Source organism: Rhineura floridana, chromosome 10, assembly GCF_030035675.1.
Source record: "Rhineura floridana isolate rRhiFlo1 chromosome 10, rRhiFlo1.hap2, whole genome shotgun sequence".
NCBI lineage: Eukaryota > Metazoa > Chordata > Lepidosauria > Squamata > Rhineuridae > Rhineura > Rhineura floridana.
In genome coordinates this window covers 19,699,708-19,718,866 of record NC_084489.1, presented here as the reverse complement: position 1 = coordinate 19,718,866, position 19,159 = coordinate 19,699,708, and the positions used below count along the sequence as shown (strand labels likewise).

The 19,159-nt window shown below is 43.2% G+C and overlaps 1 protein-coding gene across 10 annotated transcripts in view; it reads right to left on the bottom strand.

The window, feature by feature from the left end:
* Positions 1-19,159, bottom strand: part of ULK4 (unc-51 like kinase 4) — a 447,010-nt gene that overhangs the window by 364,776 nt on the left and 63,075 nt on the right. For all 10 annotated transcript variants that reach the window (XM_061587596.1, XM_061587594.1, XM_061587592.1 and 7 more), the window contains exons 15-16: positions 15,991-16,172; positions 13,662-13,708 (exon numbers count right to left, since the gene is read on the bottom strand). In XM_061587596.1, coding sequence (XP_061443580.1) covers positions 13,662-13,708; positions 15,991-16,172 — 229 coding nt within the window. The remainder of the gene's footprint in view (positions 1-13,661; positions 13,709-15,990; positions 16,173-19,159) is intronic.

Sequence of the window (19,159 nt, the reverse complement as noted above, 5' to 3'; positions counted from 1 at the left end):
ATTGTAGCTCCAGGTCAGGTTTATGCGGGGTCTGGAAAGGACATCTGAATTCTCACTTTTGCTAGAATAGGATCTTGGAATGGAAACAGAAGCTGCTGAAAAGACTGGGAGAGAAACCACAACCATCAGACCAGTTTGTAGCCCAACACCATAAGACTAATGTCACCTGAGATGCCAGAACACATCCTGCAATCAGATGAGAAAGAGCATGCCTAAAGGACACCTAACTTTAGCTAACTTTACTCTAGAATGGTTTGACATTAGCCAAAACTCTGAGAACGGAGCTTCTCCAGCTAGACTAAGTTTCTCAAACTTATGTGCTGGCAGAATCATGCCTTGCCATGGGAACCTGTGCAGCGCCAGCCATGCCCCTAATCAAACTATTGTTTAAAGGGACATAAAGGACTAGAAAAGTTGAGGCTGCTTTTCCTCTTAATTAGACAATATAGCAATAAGCATCTTCTTCTCTTTGATACTATTAAAATATCTTCAGAAAGGGATTATCTGTCAAAGAAAGGAATAAAAAAAAGTTTTATATTTAAAACATATTTTAATACAGAACTCCCAGGATTTAGGCAGAAAAAAACAGAATAGCATCCAAGGTTGTATGTTCAATCATTTGCAACCAAGGTTACACATATTGAACAGAAAACCGAACTCTAATAAAGCTGTGTGTGTCATGAATCCCTACCGTCAAGGCACAGGGATCATGCGTCAGACTCAGACCCCCACCCTTAGGGAAATGAGACTGGAACCAAAAGACTATTACTTCACCCTTGCCAAGGCTGTGTACGCTCACAACAACCCTGCAAGGTAGAAGGTAGGCTGCCACCACCCCTGTTTACTGGTCCACTCAGAGCCAGGGGATCTCTGAGCCCAGAAGATAGGTAAAACCAAGGTCCTATGGGGCAAGAGTCACAGTTACACTCCTTGCCTGGCACCTCTGGTTCTTACTTCAAATTCAAGCTTTTAACTTCTTAAACCTCTTTGGTAGTTAGTGACTGAGAATGGTCAAGGTACTGAATCCAGAACCACCCCTTCTCTCAATGAACACACCAGGTTAAATAGAAGTAGCTTTATTAAGATATATAAGTGCACATCAAATATAGCAGCAAGTAATCCTTTAAGACCATACACCCAAACAGGGGTTTAGGTACTCATAAGAGAATTCATACACACAACAAGAAAATAACAAACTAGCTTACCTAACTACTTACACAGGAGGTAGTTGGTTGCAGTGGCATCTCTCCTAAGAGAGATGGATGTTCAACATAAAGCAATGGAACCAGGCATAGGTTACCTTCCCATAAGCAACCCCTTGGAACCATAAAAGGTAGAAGGCTTTGGAACTCTGGTGCCAAGTCAGCACAGGCAGAGAACAGAGAACAAAGGCTATGGGTCTCTAGCCCTATACTTAAAGGAAAAGGATCCTAACGGTCCAAGATTAATTGACCAATCAGGAATTAGCTGATGTAACTTTCTTCTTGATGTTTCCCACATTGTCGCGCCTTGCAGGCCCCCCTCCCAACTGTGTTTTCCAACGGTACAGGCCAAGGATGACCTTGGGTACCAGGCACTTGCTAATCAGCAAAGATAAACAGGTGCAGCTTGTTAAGGCTTCTTCTAACCGTCTTCAGCTGGGAAGTGAAACTCAGAATTGTAAATTGGCAAAGGCTTGTCTTTTCTAACTGTAAAAATCTCCCAGAGTCCCTTGCTGGAGCCAAAGTATTGCTTTTAAGATTTTTAATAACTCATGAACATTACAGGTTCATGACAGTGTGTACCTTAAGCCAATGCATTGAAACCCTTTTAAAAGAGAGGCAAATGTGCCTTTTCAATGGCTAAGGACAGAGCCTCATGAAACTAGAAAAAGGACAATCCCATCTTTCAGTTCCATCTACTAGGGTAACTAACCACCATCCTCAGTCTAAGCACTCAAACTCGTCATGGACTAATGAGGTAATTACCTTAATTTATTTACTTCAAACTGTACTTATTCAGAAAAGCCAACTGCTCTTGTTAATGTTTCCATATATATGTATTGCAAGGCCTTTTCTGGGGGGTGAGACAGTAGGGGAATAACCTTTTGTGTCTTCAAGAAAAAAATCCAGAGGAATTTTAATTTATGTTTTTACAGACTGTGGCCCTCTAGAGGAACAAACAGGCTCTTCTGCTATTGCCCTGGAAATACTCCCTGGGCCCTGACCCTTCAGGCCTAAGAGGAGAGAGAATCAGCTCTCTAAAGGGAAGCAGATTAATACTGATATTCGAGCACCTTCAGGGGGAAAGGACAGGAAAACTCCTCGGCTAGGGCCTACTCCCATTTCTCTGCTCTGATTACTCACATTCCTATCTATTCTGAGAAAAAGTCTAACCTCTCCACAGAAGCAAACGTGGAACATATTAAGATTCCTCTCTAGACATTTCACCTCTTATGGTTCTGAGGGAGAAGGGTACACACAGAGCTAACCTGAAGGTGGGCAAGGTTTGAGGGAATCACCTTGTGTAAAATGACCTTCTCCAGTGAGTACACTAGACGTATCCACAGTACCTTGACCTAAACCCCTGGCATATCAAAGCTGGAACACAAGGAAGAGGAAGAGGTGATACTTTGCCACTGATAGTGGGTTCTAACTTTAGGCATCAAAAAATTGAGTAATTAACACAATTTCCCCAAATCTGGATGAGTACAACTGACAAACTCTGAGTAAAAGGGTCCAACATCAGCCATCAAAAAAGAAACAAAAGAAAACTAGACCGATTCAAAACCTCCTCTCCCGCAGGTTCAGAGGAAGAATTATAAAAGAGTCAGGCAGTGCTCCCTCTTCTCTTCAGGAACAGTTGAAAGCAAAAGTATGGTCAGCACTATCCATCCTCTCAGCACGTTAATTGCCAGCTCCACAATGACAAGAGAAGAATAGGGGGAGGAAGGAGAGCCTACAGAACTGCTACTTCAGGGAGATCTGTGGGGCCTCGTTCTCTTATGCCTCCTGGAGTGGTACCTTACTCACCCCTCCATATTCTTTCCTTTATGGGCTTCCTGGGAAGAGAACCTCCACCTCCGCTATTACTGTGAGGAAGGGAGTCCTTACCTCCTGTAAAAGCAGGAGAATATCCATGAGAGAAACACTTGAAGAAAAGCCCATGACTGACATAGGAAGCAACATCGCTCGCCTCATCTGCAGAAGCTTGTGCCTCAGAGCTCTTAGTGCTGTCAGAGAAGGAGGCACTTGAGTCTAACCAGACAAACATTGCAGCCAGAGGTGGCAGAAGCAATATACAACGCCATCAAGGCTATGATGTGATTCTCTGTGTACAGCCAAAGGGGGAGAGCAGCCGGCCGTGCATGAACAATGTCTGTGTGCTGCTTAACCCCCTAGCAATTCTCCAGCCTGAGGATGCTGAAAGGGCTAGAGAATGCTGAAATTCAAAGCCCCATTGATCAATGATGCGGAGATAGGGGAGCAATCAAGCGATCTTGCAGGAATCTGCTATGCTCAAATTAACGCAGCATCTGGAGCAACATGATTATCAAACAGAAATGGCACTCCCACTTAGGTAAATTCTTTGTGGGAACCACCAAACTCCATGTCCTTCAGGAACTGAAATCAAGCAATTTCACAGGGCTTTACTCTGCTCAGAGGCTTAATTAATGGAGCAACTGGGGAAGGCAACACAATAATCAAATAGAAATAGTGCTGCTGCTTAGGTCAACTCAAACAAAATGGTGGGCCCATTCAGTGTTTACTATGGGACCCATGAAGCTCTGCTCCCTTCAGAAATCGAAATAAGCGCTCCCTCCAGGGAACTTCGATGAAAGCAAAACATCCTTTGTGGTGACCTGATACTCCCCCCAGACAACAAGGGGGGAACAGGGGGAAGTGTGGGAGACATAAGCCACATCTGCAAACACATACAGGGCAAAAGAATAAGTAACGTACGGAAGTAAAAAGTTACACCTAGTATAACAAAAACTGTAGTAACATCAAAGAGGGAGAGAATGAAGCACAGTAAAAAAAACCCACCAACTCAGAAAATACATGATAAGAAGGGCACAGGACCAAGAATAGACAAATACTTGAGAGAGAACAAGAGGAGCCAGCCATCACCAACCATAGGCAGGGTTGGTCTGGTGAAAGGGATGACTCCTCCCATTGGGGAGTAGACAAAAGACTTTAGTGGATCCTGCCTGTTCCTTCCAGTAAGAGACATCATCCAACATCCTCAGGTAAATATTTGAGGTTCATTTACTCTGTTGTACAAATGTCAGAATAATAGAAAAAGATACTGAATACTGACTAGAAAGGCTATATAGCAGATAGAAGTTTTAATCAACATTCAGAAATGTTAATATCAATTTCAATATATTCTTATACTCTTTCCACATGCGCATTTTAACTTAAAACAAATTTGCGAATATAAATCCATTTTAACGAACTGTTAGTTTGTAGAAAATGATTATTTGCTAAAGTAAGAACCCATGCATTTGACAGGTAGGCAAGGCTGAAGAGGGTCTCTTCCCCCATCCATAGCCCTTCCTCTAGTCCTCCTTATTGCTTCCCATTAAGAATACCAAATTTCTTGTCCAATCAGATCAAGGGCAAATGTAGTCCAGCATACTGTCTCCAACAGTGGCTAGTTGGGAAGAATATAAGCACAAAGTCAATGGCTATTCATTTGCCCAAGTATCTAGTCACTGGAAGTATGCTGTGTCTGAACAGTTAGTTGTATGGCTACATCCACTCACAGATTTAGCAACCATTAGAGATGGGGCCATTGGCCTTACCTGAACATATTTTATCCTGGAGAACAAATCATCGGATGGGAAATGCTGCCACCTAGTATCTGCAGGCAGGAATAGTTGTTTCTGAGGAAGTAGCAAGCCTCGTGAGATCCCAGACTATTACATTACAATCAATAGGAAGGATACTCCAACAATAAAACCACAATACACACGTAGAGAGGAAAGAAATAGCACAAAAAGCAATGTGAAAAACATGAAAAAATACATTAAAAAAGAACACTACTGCCTCAAGAAGAAATAAAAACACAAAGGACACAAAGTTCAATGTTTATTCAATAAACGTTTAAAAGTGAAAACATAAAAACACCTCTATCGGAATAGAAAATTCAAAATGGGCAAGAACAGTATCATGAGCCATCCTGGACAGCTGTCCCATCCAGAGTCGGACCCAAGAGGCTGAGATGTTGGTGCAAGTAAATCTTGTTTTATTAGAGTAATGGATACATCAAAAGCAGTGCGCTTCATAGAGTTCCTACAATAACTCACTATAATTCCCTAACAACACTTTAGACCTGCTCTGCAACGTAAAAGAGAGTTGACGCAACACCCCCCTCCCAACTCAGCAGACTTATATAGGGGAAGTTTTGGAGCGCAATCTCTCACTCCTTCGTACCCCTGCCCTCTGACCAGTACGCTTTTCCCGCCGTCAAGAGAGAGGTGAAGGGGGGCGAACTTCCAAAGGCTCGTCTGATGAAACAGGGTCCTTATCAACAGACAGGGAAGTAGAAGGCGGGGAAGCCTCAGACATCTCTAAGTTACGGGTGGATAAAGGGGGAGTTATGGCTCTTTCACAGCTTGACAAAGGAGGAGTTACTGCTCTTTCGGAATCCTCCCCTAACAGCTCCGAGAGGGCGTTTGGAGGCTGAGCACTATCCTGAAAGGGGGAGGGTTCACCCGTGGGAATTGGCGGAGCATCTAACATACTCCTTTCCTCCAAGGCTGGAAAAAACACAACAACAGCTGGACCTTCCGCACCTTCTGGCTGTGGAGGCGCCTGCAATTCATGCCTTCCCCCTCCCTGCTTGTTGAGAGAGAGCAGAAGCTCGACAACAGCTGCCTTACACTCATGCATTTCCACCGAGTGGGTTCTGATGGTCTGTTCTCCAGGAGAAAATATGTTCAGGTAAGGCCAACGACCACTTCTCCCTGGAAAACAACCCATCAGATGGGATGTACCAAAGCATCCAAAGATTAAAGAGAGAGGCTGTCCAAGGCTGAATATCAAACAAACTTATAAATGCAAACAAAATTACTCAGGAAACATGCTGCAATACACGTCTGTTGAAGTGGCTTCAGCAGAAGCGTACTTACCTATCTTGTAGTGTGATATGAACATATTTGGGGACAACCAAGCAGCTGCTTGCAGATATCTGACAGGGGAGCACTGACAGCACAAGCATCCAAGGTCACTATCACCCTGGTGAGCTGTAACATGTGAAGGTACATGGCGGTGCAAACAGTCATAAGCCAAACTAATGCAAGCCTTAAACCAACAGCTAGGGGGCAGAGGACACTCGCTTACGTGTGGATGAAAGGTCACAAAGAGAGTCAGTCGAAATTCTTTTGTTTGTTGAATATAAACCTTCAATGCTCGACAAACTTCCAGTGAATGCTATGCCTTTTCTTGTGGATGGAGAAGGTCGGGACAAAAGATAGGGAAAATTAGTTCCTGTTGACAATGATACACTGAGTCCACCTTAGGAACGAAGACTGGATCCATACAAAGAATAACTCTGTCAGCACGGAAAACACAAAGATGTTTGGCAACAGAAAGGGCATTTAACTCAGAAATTCTCCGAGCAGAAAAGAACCCTCAACAAAAGCATGCATAGCGACACTGTGCTTAAAGGCTCAAAAGGTGGATGCTGTAGCGTTTGCATAAGTTTGTGAAGGTTCCATGAACAAGCGGTGGACATGAGGCAGCTGCCCCATGAAGAAAACCTTTGATGAGAACCCGCAGTTTCAGAGGAACGAAAAGACAAAATTAAGAAAACAGCTGAAACTTGTTGACGTATTCATTTTAAGACCCAGACAAAGGCCATCTTGCAAAAAAACTAGAATGTGAGAAATCTTAGCCCTGGAAAGATGCAAGTCCTTCCATAAACACCACAACACAAAGACTTTCCAAGTTGACCAGTACAGCCTTTATGTAGAAGGTTGTTGTGCTGCAAGAACAGTGCCAATCACATCTGAAGAGAGCCCAGAATGTCTCAAGAAATACCTTTCAAGTGCCACACAGTCAGTTTCAGCCATACAAGGTCTGGATGAAATACTTGTCCTTATGAAAGGAGGTCCTGCTGATGAGGCAGCCACCATGGAGTGGTCCACAAAATGGGAATGAACTCCAAAAACTATAGGCAGCAAGGCCAAAATGGTGCTATGAGGGTCAACTCCAACCCCTCCACCCTATCTTGTGCAGAATTCTTACAATGAAGGGCATTGGGGGACAGCATCAAGCAGACCCCAGGACCAGTCCACTGATAGAGCATCCATCCCCCCTGCCTGATCTGTGGGGTACCTCATGTAGAAACGTGGGACTTGATTATTGTTAAGGGAAGTGAAGACATCAAGGGCTATCTTCCTGAAACATTGCTGGATCTCGCAAACGCTGACAGATGCAGTTTCCACTCTCCTGGCATTACTTCTTGCCTGATGAGCCAATCTGCTGTCAAATTCATGTTGCCACTGAGATGCTCCGCCTGCACCGATAGAACGTGAATTTCTACTCGGTCAAAGAAAGAGGCCACCTTGAGCTGAAAACTCTGAGAGCACATGCCACTGTTCCTCTTGAAATGTGCCTTCACAGTAGTCTTGCTGGTACACAACAGAACATGAAGGAAGTGAAACTTGCTGACGAAATGCTTTATGGCTAGGCTGGCTGCCCGAAGCTCCAGGCAGCTGATACTGTGCTGAGATTCTCAGTCTGACCACTGCCCTTGAACATAGTATCCCCAAGAATGGCCACTCCAGCCTCACAGGCTGACATCTGTTGTCACAATGGTTCATGGGGGATCCCTGAAGGGAACCCCCTTATTAAGGTTCACATGCACTGTCCACCACTGAAAAGGCACCAAGAGGGAGGCTGATAGGGGAACCTGGTGACAGATGCTGGTCTCAATCTTGTCTTGGAACTGTAGTCCACTGCAGGGGCCCGGTGTGATGCTAAGGCCAAGGAGTGATCTCTATGGTAGAGATTAGTAGACCCAGGACTCTGGCCAACAACATTAGATCTGCTGAAGGACAAGGCTGAAGAGCAGTGGCTGCAGTGATAACATTCTTAATCATCTCCAGTGACAAGGAGGTTACTGCCTGATGTGTGTTGATGAGCGCACAGAGATGCTGAATGCACTGAGTGGGAGACAAGCGGCTCTTTTTGGCACTGATGAGGAATCCGTGGGACTGAAACACAGATAGAATTAGATGAATGTTCATTTCCGCCTTCTGTGTAGTCTCAAAACACACGAAGAAATTGTCCAACTAGGGATAGACATGGATCCCCTGGAGATGAAGATGAGCCACTAAGGTGACCATGATTTTTGTAAAGATCCTCAATGTGGATGAGAGGCTGAATGGCAAGGCCCAGTACTGAAAATGGAGATTGCCTTAAGCAAAATGTAGATTGCCTGTGACCTGGATGAACTGGAACATGGAGATATGCCTCTTTTAGGTATGTAGAGGTGAGAAAATCCTGAAGCTGCAGCGCTTCTTTGATAGATCATAGGCACTCCATCCAAAATTTCCAGTATTTGACATACTGATTCTGGAATTTGAGATCCAATAAGGCTCTCCACGACGTCTTGCTTGAGTACCATGAAGAAAAAAAGTAAACTCCTGCAAAATGTTTTGTGTGTGATCCTCCTCAACAACCGGAATGTGAAGAAGGTGCTCTATTGCCTCTTGCACTGTTCCTAGTCATTTGAATTGGAAACCAGAGAAAGAATGAATCTGGTGTGGGCAAGAGACAACAGCTTGATCTGATAACCCAATGCTATTGAATCCTGCACCCACTGGTCTGCAACATGTTCGCTCCACACCACACAGAACTATCAAAGACGGTCCCCTACTGGTGAAAGGAGAGCATCAGAACTATAGCTGGTGCTGTTGTTGGCCTTGTCTGGATGAAGAAGTGGACAGATTGCCAAATCTTCCTCCAGAGATCGTTGTCTGCCTTGGAAATGTGGTTCCAATAGGAACAGCTGGGGCAAAAATCACAGCTTCTACCCTGGCTCCTGCCCCCTTGAAAGGAGTAAAAGGATGACTGAAAGGATGAAGCAGGCACTGAATAGGGGGTGTAACTCTTGAAATGTCTTCTATCATCACGGTGAGCAGAAAAAAGCACAGGTTTTCTTTTCTCCTTGGGATTAATGAAGACCTCCCTTCAGGGCCTTGTTCCCAAAGAGCTTCTGGTCCACATAGGGGGCAGTAGAGAGATTTACCCTCACAATCATATCAGCATCCCAGCAACGTAGCCAGAGGGTTCCATGTGTGTGACTACTCCTGTTGCCAAGGAAAGGGCAACAAACTGAACTGCATCAAGTGTGGCTTCACACACATAGGGTGCAGAGTGGTGCAGTTTCAGCAGAGTCTTACAGATATGCTCTGGATCCTGATGCAGATCATGCAGGAGCTCATCGAACAAAAGCATTGCCGCTCTGGAAAAAATTGAAGCTGCGCAAGTCACCCTGAGAGAGAGCAATTGTTTCATGAGATTTGCACAGCGCAAAGTCCAGGAGACATTCGGAGGTGTCCTTGAACCACACATCCTCTTCTTTGGGAAGAAGAGACCAAGACACTAAAGTTGAGATAGGCTGATCCACTCCTGGAACTTTAAGGACATCCATGAATGAAAGTTCAAAGTTGTAAAATTTGTTAGCTATAGTAGGAATTCACTTGGAATGTAGAGGGGCATCCCATTCCACATTGGTCATTTTCTTAAAAGGCCCAGCAACTGGTATATAACAACCTGAGGGTTTGGGTTCCTTTAAAACAGAAGCACTGTTGGAAGTTACAGGAGCTGGAGCTGGATCCCCAGAAGCATCATTCAAGTTCAAGGCCTCTAAGAGTTTTGCGACGTAGTGGTGCATAATAATTAGGTTGAAACAATCTATGAGAAGATTCCTCCACTGTGGCCCCATCATTCCACTCACCCTTGTCATATTCAGGGTCAAGGGACGGATCAACAGGGTCCTTGCATAACTCTAGAAGATTCTTAGACCGATTAGGAACCCTTCTCTGAGGCGTAATGGCAAAAGGGTCAGAATCCCCCAATCTTCCTCCTCTGAGGAGTGACCACTGGGAATATGTGTACACTGTAAAGATCTTTTGAGTTGTAGAGTGATTCTGTTGGTGTTCTGTCACAGCATGTGTAGCCTCCAGAACAACAGAAGGCGGCCCTGGGCAAGTGTCCTGCCCAGAGTGAGAGTCACGAAACTGAGGCGAGGGTGGAATTAATTCCTGTTTTATTAGAGTAACATCAATGGCAATGTGTTTCATAGACTTAGCTGTGCTAACTCACTACATTCCCTAACTAAGCTACCTAGGCTTACTCTGCAGCGTGTGAAGAAAGTTGACTCAGCAACCGGGTCAGGGGGGCGCCGCCTTAAGCAGGGAAGGTCTTCGCTCACAATCTCTGACTCCTGCGAAGTCCCACCTTCTCGACGTCTCATGCGGAGCAAAGGGGGGCGAGCCTCCGCTGGCTCATCTGACAGTACAGGCTCGATAGATGCCTCGGAGGCGGAAAAGCGTTTGAAGTGCCAGGCTGGGAATCCTGGGGGGTGGAGCTGGTGCACCTGCCAGGTCATCCCTCAACAGCTCTGTTGAGGAAGCGAAGTCTGCTTCGGAGGGAGAACTGTCTGTGGGAACTGGCAGGCTGTCAGCTACTCCCCCTCCCTCATTGTCCTCAAAAGTCTCATCTACCTCTGATTCCTCCCCTTGCCCTATCTGAGGAGGCAGGGACTCAGCCGGCTCCCCACCCCGATTCCCCTGGGAGAGCTGGGGCTCAACAGCAAGGGTCAGTCACTGGAACCCATGCCTACATTGGGTTGGGACCTTGAGATCACTGAAGCATGTCAGATGAAATGCCCCCAAAAGGACATCGTTGAGCTGAGCTAGGGCCTCAGGTGTCAAATGCAAAATTTGAGGGCTAGGTGAAGATGGGGAGGGGTTTGAGCTGCATAGGTTGAAGGGGAGAAGCCATGAAAATCACCCTCTGATGAACGAGGAAGGTCAAATAGATGAACTACCTCTGGTCTACTACTACGCTCATCTCCTAATAGAGGTTCCTCAGCACATCTTTTATCAGTAGCTGTGCGGTAATAACTTGCAGACAAGCCCGTGGAAGAGTGTTCTGGTGTGCCAATGTAAAGAGCCCTCCTAGTAGCCTTGGTAACATTGGATTTAGGCTTTGCTTGCTGATTGACTTACACTGTGCATTCTCAATAGTGTGAACATCACAGGCAGCTTTGCCATTTTTTTCCCTTTTCAAGTGCCTTTTTAAGCTATTGTGTAGATGCAGAAGCAGACACCTTTGAGGGAAGTGCCAGGAAAGTGGTAGGTGGCACTGAATCAGAAGGCACTGAGGCATTGGTGTCATCTGGAGGGGCTGTGCCAATCATCTGGACCTGGACATCAACTGCGGGAGGTACAGCTGCCATGATAGTTTTGCTCAACTCACATGCACAGGTGGGGGGTGCAGAGGAAGAGTATTTCGAATTATCAACTGGAAGGCACTGCTCTGCTTATGTGGCACTGGTTGTGCGAACGAGCACTAATTCAGCCCCATAGTGAACTAATCCTGCTGCAGATCCAAAGGTTTTTTAATACATGTATCATACACACACACAAATCTGAGAAGTGGACACATGAGGGACACGTCAGGAGGATGGGATCCAACTAAGAGAGTCAACAGTCAATAGAAAAAACAAGGTAGACAAAGGCATGAGAAAAGAAAAGGTGCACTTTAAACACAAATAGCACAGCTGCATTGCTATTCAAGAAAAAGAGAATGGCAGCTTCACAACAAGGTGGAAGAAGGGGAGGTAGAAAAACAAGTGAAGACAGAGATGATACAGCTATGGAGGAGAACCTCATGCAAAGGCAAGCAGGTCAACAAAAACTAGTCCCCTAGGGAAGGGAGCCTGCCCTGAGGGAAGACAAAAGGGCGAGGAAAAACACAGGAAAGAGCATAGCGCTAAATAAATCCAACTGAGAGAAATACTCAGGAAAAAAAACCAGGGAGAAAAACAGGAGCAACTCACAAGTTCAAGAAATGGGAACAGCAGTAGAAAGATGGATTAGAGGACTAAATACGAGGCTAAAGAACAGAGAGTAAACAAATGATCCACCTGGACACAGAAGGCAGGAATGGTCTGGGATCTTGCAAGACTTGCTGCTTCCTCAAAAACATTGCTGCGGATGCTAGGTAGCAGCATTTTCCATCTGATGGGCTATTCTCCAGGGAGAATTATCATTCAAAGCCAAGCTGCATGATTAGCAGAACTACATAACGTAACAGAATTGTATCAGCTTTAGACTACAATGGATTATCAAATGTTTGAATAGTTCCCCATACAACCAAAAACAAAAGTAGGAGTTGAGGTAGTGCATGCTAATACTGCACCAGCTGGGAAGGGTGGGATTTTTTTTACATATATATGGAAACATTCAAATAGCATTTTTTTACCTGCAGTTTGATATAGTACATCCCAGCAAAAGCTACTCCACATATTTTGTTCCGATTTTGTGTCAGCACTGCATTTTATGATGAATTCTACAAATGAAGAACCAATTCCTTTGTCTCTCCTGAACTTACTTCCAGTTTTATTGGTGTCCCTAGCCCCACCTCATTGTCCTAATTCTGGCTTTTCTTATTCCTCTCATTCTTCATTTTTATGGGCTTAGGAATGCTCCAAGGTCTGCATGGACAGGAAGGGACAATGCGCCACCAGTAAAGACGAAGTGGCTCTATGCGCACTGGCCTCCGGTCATAGCACCATTTCTGTCACACTCAGGCATGGTGGAAATTGATAGCTTTATATATATGATGTACCCTTTAAAACTATTCTAACTACTTTAACGAGCAAATATAGTATCTTCTTTTCTGTTATTAAAACAATTAAACTGGTTAAATAGTAGATTTGGGAAGTATTCCAATCATCATGTACCTATAAAGAATGCATTTCACCAAGCACTGCTGCCATAATCTTTATTAACTTCAACAGGACTTGTATTAGTTGAACTGTTTTGCTTTAAATAACCTTCACCCATTTCTCTTTCATAGTAAACTTTTGCAAAGGACTGACAAGATATTCACAACTTTCTTCTAAAGTTCTGAGAAACCACAAAAAGCAGACACAATTCTGTTCTTTGCATGGAAGGCAAGAATGCCAGTGCTGAGGGGGATAAACTATGAGGCCACTATCTCCAACTGGAGCCTGGGAAGCTTGCCAGAAAGCTAAAAAGACATATGAGACAGATAGGCTCACATAGAACCCAGCTGTCAGTGGGGCCACTATACACCAGCCTACATGTGTTCGTATGTTAATCAATTGTTTCCCAATAAGTAAATAAACCCTCCCTAGATTAGCCTAACACTTCTGGATTGTGGTCTGGAAGATACTATTCCTGCTCGATTCATGGACCCAGACTGCTGTATGCCCAGATTCTTATGTGCTTGGGTTGGTTGTAATAGTAGCTTTGGTAGCAATCCTGATCTGTTCAGACAAAAGACTGAATCAAATGTGAACTCCTTCCTTGACCCTTTGCATACTATGTGATTTGTTGTCCTGCATGAACTCAGCAGAAGTAGAATTGTCTCCATTTTTTGAACATACCCAGACATATGTTAGTTGTTACTTACATGTCCCAGTTTGGAGCTATCCTCAACTGTTGTAGTAGCACAGGGAACTACATATTTTTAAAAAAAACACAACCAAGATGTAAAATTATTTATTGCAATTTATTAATGAGTAAAAGAGCACCACCAAAAAGTACAGCATATTTAGAGTTAATAGTTTTACCTGTACAGCTCAAAGGCCCTGAAATAAAAGGTGTCTTAGTTGTTTTGGATTTTGATCTTTAATTTTTCTATTGCACCTTTGTTATGCAATATACTGCATAAGGTGAGCTACCTTAGGCTATGGCTGTTGAATTTCAGCAATGCCTTTGGAGATCTGCTTTGATTTTATCATTGTTTTATACAATTGTTTATGGAACTATGTCAATGAAGTCAGTTTTCATAAGGTTTTTCACCAAAATAACTGCTTGTGTTACAATTATACATAATTCAGAAAGAAGTTAAAGATCAACAAATAAATGTGTTTAGTCCTCAAAGGAAATGAGAAGCATATATACAGACACTAGTAAACAGGACATACTCCCACAGGTCCAGTGATTATTTATGACACATAAAAGGTTGCTGCAAATAGACACAGAACCAACTACTCAAAACAGTGGCCTGGCCTTTACATAGGCAGAGAGTTACATTATTCATGTTTCTGAAGCCATGGTCATGAGCTCTTCCCACACTCCTTACCTCTGAATAGGGGAATCTTGGCTTAATGTAAGCCAGGATTTTTACGAGAAACCCAGTGTATGATAGGAGTTGCAGAGGGAAGATAAGGAAGGTGCACATAATGATGATGCTTGTCCACAGCTTCACAAAATAGGCTTGGATGGTTATCCAAATTCAGCCAATTACATTTTATCAGTTGTCAAGAATGCCTGGGTTGTTAAGGCTGTTAACTAAAATGGTTCTGTGGCAAGGAATTGTGGGGGGAACATCTTGCCTGAATTAGGGTCTCTGGGAGGCCACAAGACTGTTAGTTCTCACAACTGAACTCAGTTAATTAGGCAGTAATTACACCTGCTTATCAGGTCGAGACTGGTACCTCCAGGCCACAGGCCTAGGAAGGTTGGAGAAGCATGCAACTCTTAGGCGCGACAGCTCTGGAAGATTTCATTATCAAAAAGCCCCCTGGTTGGCTAATTAATTCCTAGCTGTTGCTGGGCTTTTTCCCATAAAAGTAGAACTAAGATTCTGGGTCTTTGTTCCCCAGTGTTGCTTAGTGCTACCTGATGTTGAGGCTCCATCTTCTATCTGCTATCCAGGCTATACATCTCTGGGGAGATGTGGAACCATGAAGTTACTTTGCTTGTCTTCCTATATTGTGTGAGTATAGAATAGGCTAGACAGATTTGTTATTTTTGTCTGTTACTTGAACTCTCTGCCTTTTGTATTTTACCTAACCCTTGGAGTGTTTCATTTAAGGAATTATTTTGCTGCTACATTTTTGCACTTATATTTTATTCTAATAAAGCTACCTCTTATTTACCAGTGTGTGTTCATTTCAGGGGGAAATTGGCTCTGAATCTAGCACCTTGGACAATTAGCCACAGACTACCATGTAGTTGGGTATCTTGCCTTAAGGCTCTAAGACAAGGAGTGCATGCTTGGCTCTTGTCTTTTGGAATCCTTGGCAGGTCTATTTCTCGCAGTTTGGGTTTCCCCTTGGCCCAGAGTGGGTGACCAGGTTTAAGGGGTGGTGGCAGTCTACCTACCTTACAGGGTTGGTGTTGGTTTAACTCAACCCTGGTAAGGGAGGCACAGATTGTGCCTAGCCGGGATCAATTGCCCTGGGTTTGGGAGTTGACCCCCCAGGAAGAATTCTTGAATACTTGACATCAGTCAGTTTTATTTCTATGGGAGAAGCAGGTCTGTAAGTGCATTCTTTTGCACTTGCATATCACAACATGTACTCATGTGTGTGCCAGAAAGGCACATAGTCCTTTTGACTGGCCACATTCATGTTTAAGAACAATGAATGCAGAACAGTGTTGACATATTTTAGTATTTCTAATTCTTCTTCAACCTATCCTCCAAAATAATCAAAATCACTAGACAACCCACACACAATTAAAGTGTATAATGTTTTATCCAGAAGAAGAAAAATCAGAGCATTTCCATTCTCCATTCTTTTTGAGCACTACTTGATCTTACAGTGCAATGTTATGTATATTTTCTTAGAAGTAAGTTCCACTATGTTCAGTGGACTTATTCCTGGGTAAGTGTACATATGATTGCAAATTTAGTTTCCTAAAGTACAAATGAAAGGCACCACAGCGAGACGTAGCTGATTTTTCCACATTCACTGGCATGTCAACTTCTTGGTTCTTACAGTATAACTTACCAGCTGTGTGCTGATTAACCTAGTTGCTATTTCTTTATTGCTAACAATAGTGCAGAGGTAGCAAAGTAAATTCAGCTTAACTCTGGCTGCCCCTGTGCTCTTCTCCGGAGAGTCAGTTAGCTGACACACTTGGTGTAAGAAGTCATTCCATTCTGCTTCTTTTAGTATCAACAGTTTCTCAACTGCAAAGAAAAACAGGTCAAGGACATTCATTATGGCTGTATTTTGCAATTCCAAATACTGAAACATTTTTACTTTAAGGTTTAACACAATTTTCTTATTTTAAAAATGATTAAGCAATATGAATTAATTAAAACAATTATCAAGGAACAGATTTATGGATGACCGTGCATGCTGGCAAGACCAAATCCCCTTTCACAGAGGGTTAGGCGGAATCTTCATCTGTAATAATGATAGTGTAGAAAAGCAGTCTGCAAAAACCAAATGACAGAACAAGCACTCACACATTTGCACAATCAATATTAGAGGACACAAAAATGCTACACAAGCCAGAGGAGGAGGAGACACTTGGGAAATACACACAGAGAGACTCACAAGTCTGCTCCAGGCAAAAAACAGGAAACAGACTCATCAAGAGGAGGATGGGGAGCAAGGTGCTGATAAACATCAGTGTTGCCCATCTTCAGGAACTAGAGTGCAACCTTCCTATGCTATCTGTTCACCACCACAGGAGAAGTCACTCCTTCCCCCCCTTCTTTTTATCAGATTTTCTATCCTAGACTGTCTCTTCCTGGGAATGCTCCATGGGAAACACAGTTGCAGGATCTCTAGAGGGGGTGGACAAAACCTGACTGGGAACTCCTTTACCCTAAGCAGAGGCCATGAGGCTGGGGTAGTCATAATAAGCAAGATCAAATGAACAGGGCTGACTTGATTGCTTGGCAGGAGTCTTGCTTTACTTTTCCCTTTTCTTGTGGGATGGGGAGGAGAGGGGAGTCATGATGATGAGGACTGTTTGGTGTACATTTTGAGCTTAGATCTAAATAGATTTGAATTCCTTGGCTAAATCAACCAAAAAGGGCTCTTACAAATGTTTTAGAAGGCTATCTGAAAAATATCCAGGTGGGACAGGGTAGAGGTATCAGCTCCAAAGCTGGAATCTTCTTATGCTTCCTTAGTTTCAAACAAGTGAGTTCAGTGTCCACATCTGCAAACAAAACCTCCTCCTCTGTCTCCCCTGTATCATCAGTTACTCAACACTATCTGGTGGGGATTCAGCAAAATACTCGTGTTTTGAGGCAGAGAAAATGGCTTTACATTTTTTTCATTGTGATGGGGAAACTAAACTCAACTCAAGCAATTCCCACCCTCAATACCCCTTCAGGATCAACAGAAGGAGATGGCTGCACAGCTGGTGGAGAGGGTTTATGGTGCGTTCCACTGGGCATATTGCCTTCACATCAAGTGTCAAGAGGAATAAGAGAGACTCAGCCATTTGTATCACAGATCAACCTAATAAACCTGCTGCAGAGGCTATGGTGGCAGTGATCTAGGCAGGAAGACCTTCTACATCCCAGGTAGCCTCCTTAGTTTTTTCTTTTCAGACACTAGCATGTGTTTTTTTCTTAGCTGGTTTAGAGGTCATTGTCAAAAGAGGTGCCAACCCACAGCAAAGATGAAAGCAAAAGTAGAGGTTGAGAGCTACAGGTAACCAGTCACATCACATGTCCTTGGTAAGCCATCATGTGAAGCATGTATCCCATGCTAACCAGAGAAGTGCAGCCTCAATCTGTTTGAAGTCTGAATTTTGTTCCAATTCCCATCATCCCCAAGCAGCAAGGCCCATGGTCAGGGAGTTCAACAACATCTGGATGGACAGGATCCCCGACACTGTTCTATAGAAACTATATATTCTGTAAACCTTTGATGAAATTAAGTTATTAAAGTGAAAAGCAGCCAAAGCAGCCAAAGCAAGTACCACAATACTAAATATATAAGCAGCATCTGTTAGATTCCCAAGAAAATCACTGCAATTCTCTTCATTCGGACAAGGCTTCCTTAAAAAAATGGAGGTCTTGTCTGAATGAGGATAATAAAAAAGGAACACAAACTCTGGCAAAATAAATCCAAGAAGACAATAACGGATGCTAAAAAGGAATTTGAGGAGCAAATTACTAAAAACATAAAATGCAACAACAAAAAAATATTTAAATACACTAAAAGCAGGAGACCATCTAGGGAGGTGGTTGGATCCTTGAATGACAAGGGAGTTAAAGGTGTGCTCAAGCAGGATAAGGAGATTGTAGAGAAACTAAATGAATTCTAAATGAGTCTGACACTGTCTTTATGTTTTCTATTTTCAATCTTTCTTTTTTAATTTTTATCTTGTGGTTTTTACTATTGTTTCCCCATATACGTACTCATACATATACATGTAGGTTTCTCGGTTTGTTTGTATATATATGCTTATTGTATTTTACTGTATTTTATGTATTTTAAATAATTGTATTTTATGTATTTTAACTATTTTGTCTTGTGTTTTTATTCTGTATAATTTTATTATGCATGTGTGTGGTTTTATTGTAAACCACCCTGAATGCCCCATTGTGGGGTAGAAGGGCAGGGTAGAAATATTTTAAATAAATAAATAAATAAAATTCTTTGCATCTGTCTTCACAGTGGAGGATATAGGGCAGCTCCCTGTGCTTGAACTAACCTTTGCAGCAAGGGAGTCTGAGAAACTGAGGCAAATGGTGGTAACAAGAGATGAATTTCTAGGCTTAATACACAAAATAAAAACTTACAAATCGCCAGGTCTGGATGACATCTACCCAAGAGTTCTCAAACGATTCAAATGTGAGATTGCTGAAAAATGTGTAACTTGTCCCTCAGATCTGCCTCCATACATGAGGACTGGAAAGTGGCCAATGTTATGCCAATTTTTAAAAAGGGATCCAGGGGAGATCTCAGAAATTACAGGCTGGTTAGCTTAACATCTGTCCCAGGAAAACTAGTAGAAAGTATTGTTAAAGATAAAATATCCACGCATATAGAGAAGCAAGCCTTGCTGAAGCAGAACTAGCATGCTTCTGCAAGGATAAGTCCTGTCTCACTAACCTATTAGAGTTCTTTGAGAGTGCTGACAAGCATATAAATAGAGATGATCCAGCTGACAAAGTGCACTTGAACTTTCAAAAAGCTTTTGACA